The sequence below is a fragment of the Solanum verrucosum genome, unplaced genomic scaffold, assembly GCF_900185275.1.
Source record: "Solanum verrucosum unplaced genomic scaffold, falcon-dt-bn FXZP01000208.1, whole genome shotgun sequence".
NCBI lineage: Eukaryota > Viridiplantae > Streptophyta > Magnoliopsida > Solanales > Solanaceae > Solanum > Solanum verrucosum.
The window spans coordinates 1199340-1207457 of record NW_026020329.1 but is presented as its reverse complement, the minus strand read 5'-3'; the positions used below and the strand labels follow the sequence as shown (position 1 = coordinate 1207457).

Sequence of the window (8118 nt, the reverse complement as noted above, 5' to 3'; positions counted from 1 at the left end):
GGCTTCTTAATTAAAATTATATATATATATATATATATATATATATATATATAGAGCGCACAAACAAAAAATAATACCAACTTATGGGTAAATTTACATGTAACTATTATATATTTGAATGATGATGAATAAATTTGTATTTCATGTAACGATAAAAGAACCCAAAAAGGTTGAAATCGAAGAACCAATTCTATTTTATTTTTTTTTATTTTTACATTTAGCAAATGATACGAATTATCTTAAAGTAAAACCCAACTCAAACACTATGATAAACACTCATACAAGTAGGGATAAAATGCTTGTATAGTGGTAGTCCCTCACTAAAGAGACACCAATTCAAGTGAAATTTTTATTTTGTTGGATAAAGCTGGAACCAAATGCACTTTCAAGAAAATGATTTTCTTCTTTCCAAAATGATCCAACATTTGTGAAAAACTAAATGCTTTAAAATGAAGAGAAAAAAAATTCCAACACATGAAACATTTTAGTTTTTCTGCAATCTTACGCCTCATCGCCAAATAATCTTATCCCATTGTACCAAATTTCGTGAAGCAACATAAAGGGTTTGAGTTTTGTCCTTGAAGGAAAATGTAACTCAAAGCTAAAAATGTATCATGCTTGAAGGGGCAAAAACAATTCACAAATTCTAAAACAATTGAAAGCAAACATTGCCCATAACAGAGAATCGAGTACAAGATAACAAGAGCGCTTTTCTTCTTATAGGTGGCTGATAACATCTTCCACCTCAGAAGGGGAGTAGAGGTGATAAGTTGGAGATACCCTCGCAATATCAACGTTATTGGGAGTCACCTGAAATCGAATGACATGTGATTTTCAATCAATAGCAGAGGTAGAGCATACAGATGATAATGAAAATGCAGTGTCATGGAGATACCTTTTCTTCCATCACTTGCTTTAGAATTGACAGCGCTATGGTTTCGGCCTCCTTGAGGGTAAGGTCCTGCAGAACAGCAAATAATTCACTTCAGATCGGCTTTCAAAACCATATTATACCAATTACTTGGGTCCAGAAATAGCTGATCTACTACTCTAGTCATAGTAAATTGTCAGTGATTTTTTTCTCTTTTTTCTGGAGGACGAAGGTTTTAGGGGAGGTTAAGATCGTAAAAATATCCAAATCCATGAAGAATGAACGATGTACAAAAGATATGACAGTTTAACTAGAAAATAAAAATCAAACTTATATACCTTGTTGAATTGCTCCTGAAGAGAGCTGTCAGCACCTTCTGAACCTGAACCAATGGCTTTTGCGTTGCATTGCCAGAAAGTGCCAGAAGGATCAGTATAGTATCTGCATATCAAAAGGCCTATTGTTGTTAGTGGCAACAAGGTACCAGATGGCCACTAGGATGAATTTAAAGGATAACAGCAATTAGGATTTCAACTAATGGCTGCACAGCCAACTAGCTCAGTACGGCTATATTTCCTTAAAAGTATATGTACAATACACAGTAGCCCACTTAATTCTTGAAATAACATAAATGTAATAGTTACAATTTCATGTTAGAAGGTTATACCAGAATATGAGAATTATATTACTTCTAGCATTAGAATTATAGTATCATCATTGTTTGCTGGTTTCAGTTGTCTTGTGTTTCCCATGAAATAAATATAAATAAGGCAAGTCACATCCATGCCTAGAGTAACACAAGCTCATTATAAGTTGTGAGGAAGTCCACGCTAACAGAAAATGCAACTGACTACCTAATTAAGCAATATTAAATGGGAGAATATTGAGACAAGGGAAAGAAGTGGGAAACGTTGCACCAAAGTGATTTTTTTTTCCCTTTTCAAAACCCAGTCAGGTTCACTAAATGAATTAAGAATTAAGACCCACTGACATGAGTGCATGTGTGTGCACACATACATAAAGCTAATTATTCAAGGAAGTTACATGGAAAAAGGAAAGAAAGAAAAAGAGGAAGCTTGGATCATAATCTTGTATGTAGATTTGATGAATGGCAAGAATTACTGGGATAGAAACTGCAGCGCAACATGTCCACAGAAAGTTATTCCATGTTGGTAACTTTTATCAGCAGAAAATATACGGGAATTTGCTAATGCACAAACCATAAAGAAGCAGCAGTCATGTACTCATGATACAAAGAAGTCACTAGCGTTCAGGACAAGCACAATATATCATTTCATTTATTTACAAAGAGAAATAAGGCAAGGGATGTATATGGGTATAAATTGTGGTACTCAGGAATCTCGAGAAGTAGGAAAGGAATAGGCATTTAGAGATAGGGGAACATCAGGAGCAAGTGGTAGAGGTAAGGAGGGTGCATGACAGGATGGTGGTTATTAAGCTAGTTGTTGGTGGGCTTACTTTTAACATAATTGGTGCTTACGCATCAGAAATGGACCTGAACGATGAGGTCAAAAAGCACTTTTGGGAGAATTTGGATGAGATAATACAAGGTATCCCTCACACCAAGAAGATATTCTCATGAGAAGATTTCAATGGCCACACTGAGACAGGGGCTATGATGATGTGCATGGTGACCTTGGTTTTGGGCGTAGAAACCAATGTTTTGGACGGCAAAAGGTGACGAGGGTCTGCGAGGCACTCGCATTTTTTAAGTGTGGCACCAATAAATACCAAAAAATTAAAATGCTTAATTGCATATATAAATAATCAAAATCTCAATACATATTACCAAATATTTCAATTCAAAAACTGAAAATAGGTGGTTCATACTAAAAGTCTAGAACTTGAATTTGAAAAAAAAAGAACAAAAGTCAGTACAGTGAGAAGATAACAGAGGTAGAAGTAACTCTGAAGACTGAAGAAGAAAAAAAAAGAAACAGAAGAGAAAAGAAGAAGAAACTAGAAGAAGAAAAGAAGAAATACGTATTAGTTGGACATTGGAGTCGCCCGTAAAAGTCTGGGTGGTCGCCGGAGAAGTCTAGTCGAGTAGACTTGTTGGAGTCGCAGTGCAACTGTTCAAATTCGAAAGAAAACCCTAAAATTACCTTCTCACTTTTAAACCTTAAATTGGTCAGTTTTTTTAAGAAAATACAAAAGGCGACACATTTCTCGCCTCTCGCCTTTGTCACCATTGTCTCCATGGCGTCACCTTTTGAATATCGCCTCGCCACAAAGCTAAAAGGTGATGAAGGGTTGCCTCGCCTTGCCTCTCATCATTGGCGATGAGGTGATCGCCTGTCCAACACTGGTAGAAACAAAGGAGGAGCTACACTCTTGGATTTTGCAAGGTCTTTTGATTTTGTGATAGCTAACTCGAGTTTCAGAACTAGGAGCAGTTGGTCATCTTTCGTAGTACGATGGCAGAGACTTTAAGCGATTATCTACTCCTAAGGAATAGTGATAGAGGTCTATATTTCCATCATAGCTCTTTTCTACTCTATTATTCAAACCTGTTTTGGAAAAAACGCTTTCTTTTTTTGACAAAGAACCTGTTTTGGAAAAAACGCTTTCTTTTTTTGACAAAGAACCTGTTTAGGAAAAACGCTTTGATTGAGCCAAGGGTCTATTTGAAATCTACCCTACAAAGATAAGAGTAAGGTCTGCGTACACCCCATCCTCCCCGGAATTCATCACACTGGGTATGTTGTTGTACAAAGAGAAAATGAATGAAACTACATGAAACTAAGTGGACTATAGGACTCTGTAAAGACGAAGCAATGGAACAACTCGGAATATTTTTTCAAACTTGGGAAGCACGGAATATAAGGTCATAAATAGGAGGCTTAATTGTGTTTGGCTATTAAGCTAGCGGACCCAATTTTCATGGCCATTTTCCTCAAAATCGAAGGTACAGGAGAAAAAAAAGTTATATATTCGCTTGCATTCTAAAGAAAATTCAGAACATGATAACAATCAAAACAAGAACAAGATGAACAAACTGATAGATGATAGCATGCAGCTACACCGGATATGATCAAACACAAACAGAGAAGAAACTATAGAGTGTACTGCCATATTTTCCAACAATCTCGTGGGAAGCAAATACTTACAAGCTAGGACCATTCTCATCATGACCAGCAATGAGAAGTGATACTCCAAAAGGTCTGGACTGCAAGATACCAAAGATAATGCATTTAGGTGTGAGACTTGAATCTTCCACTAGTTGAAATAGGAAAAACAAGGAACGTCAATCCATTCATGTTGATGAGTTGAGTCAATTTAGTTCTAGATAGCATGTTTGCTCCTTTCATAGAATTTTAGATATTAGCTCACATCATTTCTGTTTAATAGATTTTTCAAGAGAAGAAAAACAAAACAGCAGACACTAGGTTAGCACAACAAAAATCTTCTAAGCAATGAGCCAGATCCACACAGAAAAAAACCATTATTAACCAGGACATCCACTCAGATTATAGATATATACCAGCCACATAAAATGAAACAGCTCAATTCAGTCAATGAAGTACAATTTTTCCCACTCAAGTAGCAACACGAACAAGAAAATCTAATGGTCTAACTATATTTGAGCTCCTGAGATTTTAATCAAAATAAACGGGAATAACAAAATATTTTAACCACACATAGTTTTGGTCAAAATTAGACAGTAATGAATTGAGATTTTGAATGTTTTTTTCTTGAAGGATGCTTGTGCCCAACTAGCATAGCAAAACTGCTAAGTCAAAGAAAAGGTGCTAACCATAGACTCTTCATCACCCTCACCAAATCGCAGGGCCAAATCACACAGAGCTTGTGTTGTGGACTCAACAGTCATGGGCTCGCCATAAGAGAATCTGTGATTCTATTGAAAGAGAGGGAATAGATAAGCAGGCTTAGTCAATGAATTTTCAAATGCATAGTATGATTTGAAGTTGAACCCTTAGCTCTAAATACCTGAGTTTCAACTCGTGCATGTTCAACGAGAGTCCTTGCATCAGCTATCAATCCACTCATTGCACATCCAATATGCTCATCAATTTCCATAATTTTCTCCACACTGCTTGGCTCCTGTAAGATCAAGAATATCAAATCTGAGTCACGAATGATAAAAATACAGATAAACAGAGAGAGTAGCAAAATAAAAAGTATTTCTTGTAATTTAAGAAAAAGCATGTATCCTATTTGGGATCCGGTAATTAACTCGCAAAAAGTCATAACCAAGAAAGCATAAAGAAGTGCAAGAGGCAACAAATAGAAAAGTAGTTCTTTAATTTCAAAACTCCTGATCGTAAAAAAGCTCAGCCTTTTCTTGTATTGACTTCAACACAACTTTTTTTTTTAGCTATTAGTATGTTTAAGGCACTTCCTAACATTCTACCTAGCACTAGATAGTGTGGTTTAGTTCTTTAAAGCGTATCTTGTCACAAGAAAGTAGAAAATTCAAGTTTAGACCTACAGGATGACATCCTCTCAACCAAAAGAAGGCTTTGACCTCTCTATCTCCCATATTAGCTATTGTATAGATAGTAGCACAGAGAAAATGACCATATAAATGATAAATGTACCAACTGTGTATCAACTCCAATTCAAATTCAAGGCCACGCTCATTTGTTGTGATTGATCAATTTACAAAGAATCCAAAGGATATAAGTTACTATGCATTAGCTTCTTAAACAAGAGATGTTCAGCAACATGAAAATTCTTTCACAACAAACAAGATCCTAAACATGTATTACTTCACGTTACATCAAAGAGCTCCTATAATCCTTAATTTTCAAATTACTCGAATTGTTCTTATAAAAAAAAAGTAGGAAAAGGTACAAATTTGCCCCTGGACAATCCAAAATTATTCAATTTATTCCTCCATTACAGTTATGGTCCTTTCACCCTTCCTTCTTTTGCACACTTCGACTAATTCCACAAGACACTTGCCACCTACTACCAGCAACATATACCAAATAATTATGTCCACCAAGGCTAGGACAGATGAAAAAATATCACCTAGAGTTTTGTATTTGGTCCATTCACCCTTGCCTTTAGCAAATTGTCTCATATCAACCCCATTGTAGTCCATGAAGGACTAAAAAAGTTCATAACACAATGATTTGTTATTCCGTCAAATCAGCTACACATATAACCCAGTTACCATAATAACAACCAAAAATCAGAAACTCATATGAAAGGAAAACAAAGAGCACAAACCAGAAGTGGAGAGGTAATTCGCTTCTCAACAGCAAGAACAACTCCTTCCTTGGTCTTTATCCCAATTGCCGTTGAACCCAACTTTAAAAACCCACAAAAACAACAAAAACCTTAACCTAAATAAACCATTTAAATCATACAAATCCACATGATAAATCCAGCTATAATATTACCTTAATAGCTTCAATAGCATATTCAACTTGAAACAACCTTCCTTCAGGAGAGAAAGTGTTGACACCTCTATCATACTCAGTTCTTCAAAGACCCAAATGGCGAAAACACCGAGAAGTAAGATCTTCAAAGATTGGAAAACGATAAAGGGACATAACTGTATTGAGAGCAAACCCTAGATTAAGGCTAAAAATGCAGCTTACCTAGTGAGAAACATCTTCGATCTGATTCGTCACAGCTTTGAGAATCCGCGATAGCTAAGAACTGACTGAGAATCGATTTGTTCTACTTGTTTTTAACTTGAGTGACAAGCAATTTCTGCAGAAATAGCGTATTTGGAGTGTTGCTTGCTTCGGTATTTTCCGGGTCAGATTTTCTAACCCGTTTACATTGAAAGGGGGAAAAGATTTGGGCCCAGAATAAGGGTTTCCTAAGAGGCACTTTTAAAAAAGGAAAAATTACAAAATCCCACATTTTAGTTTACTTATTACCATTATCCCCTATAAGTTTTATAAATCTCCAAAGTCTCTCATTTTCGCGCATCAAATTAGTGTATCTCGCTCATTAGATTAGTGTATCATGTATAAAATGTAATGTATCTTACTTAACGATTAATGTATCTCGCGCATCAAATTAATGTATCAGCGCTTATATTATTGTATCCGTTTGAGGGATTTCTGTAATTATAAACTTTTAAGGGATAGATTGTAATTTTGCCTTAAGAGTATGTGATTTCTGTAATTTACCCTTTAAAAAATAGCAAAAATTTGAAATATAATGAGTCAAAATAATTATAGTTTGCTTATTACGATTTGTAACACATGTTAGAAGGGGAGAAAGGTGAGCAAGATTGAGAGAGGGAGGAGAGAGGCGAGCAAGAGAGGACAAAGAGGGGAGAGAAGCGAATTGTATTTGTATATCTGCTGGATAATTGCATATATGTACTAGTATGTATATGTATCGATGGTTGTATTTATATATCTGCTAGATATTTGTATATATGTAATTTTATGTATATGTATCAATGAATACAATTGTATTAACAAATACAATTTGTATCCATAAATAAATTGTATCAACGAGTACAACTATATCAAGTTCAACATTTGTATTTGTTTAATTGATTGTTATTATTTGTATCAATGGTGTATCAATTGTATTAACGAATACAATTTTTATCTGAATACAATTGTATCAATATTGTATCAAGTTCAATATTTGTATTTGTATAATTGATTGTTATCATTTGTATCGATGTTGTATCAGTAAATAAATGTGTATTTGTATTTTGTATCACTAAAGAGGGTCTATGTAGTTGACACTTATCAATTGTATTTATTTAATTGATTGTTATCATTTATATTTGTATATATAAGACTATGAACATTACTATTTATATAATTGATTGTTATAATTTGTATTTTAATTGCAAGAGAGGAAGCAGAAAGAGGCGAGAAAGAGAGAGGGGGTAGGGATAGGAGAGAGGCGAGGGAAAGATGATAGAGAGAGGCGAGAGAGAGGAAGAGACAAGAGAGAAAATAACAACAAAATTCTAACTAAAGTTATAAATTCTAATTCTTTCAAATTATAGTGGTGTATTGTAAATAACATTAGAGTCAATGCATCAATAGTGTGTCACAGTTGTCTCAACATTAGGTAGGGGAGAGTGACATGACCCACCATATCATCATGACATTTAGATTCCACGTGGTATAAAATTATCCATGTGGAAGGTTTGCATTAGAAGAAGAATAGTCCTTGCTGGAAAATTCTATAAATATATGAGTATGTCGTGGTCGTCTCAACATTAGGTGGAGGTAAGTGTCATGACCTACCATGTCATCATGCCACTTAGA

At 35.0% G+C, this 8118-nt stretch overlaps 1 protein-coding gene across 1 annotated transcript; it reads right to left on the bottom strand.

Annotated features, from left to right (window-relative positions):
* Positions 1 to 595: 595 nt before the first annotated feature.
* On the bottom strand, positions 596 to 6663 carry LOC125836019 (proteasome subunit alpha type-5-like). The gene is made up of 9 exons (XM_049515114.1): positions 6466 to 6663; positions 6265 to 6346; positions 6092 to 6172; positions 4844 to 4957; positions 4650 to 4751; positions 4003 to 4061; positions 1210 to 1312; positions 896 to 961; positions 596 to 810 (listed from the first exon to the last, which is right to left on the bottom strand). Exons 1-9 carry the CDS (start codon positions 6477 to 6479, stop codon positions 718 to 720), a joined length of 714 nt encoding a protein of 237 aa, XP_049371071.1. The 5' UTR covers positions 6480 to 6663; the 3' UTR covers positions 596 to 717.
* Positions 6664 to 8118: the final 1455 nt, after the last annotated feature.

Excerpts from the sequence above, each read along its gene's own strand:
- LOC125836019 (XM_049515114.1), bottom strand. Across the intron at positions 4,752-4,843 it reads ATGCACGAGTTGAAACTCAG|AATCACAGATTCTCTTATGG; the intron begins GTATTTAGAGCT and ends CTCTTTCAATAG. Across the intron at positions 4,062-4,649 it reads AGGGTGATGAAGAGTCTATG|TCCAGACCTTTTGGAGTATC; the intron begins GTTAGCACCTTT and ends GGTATCTTGCAG.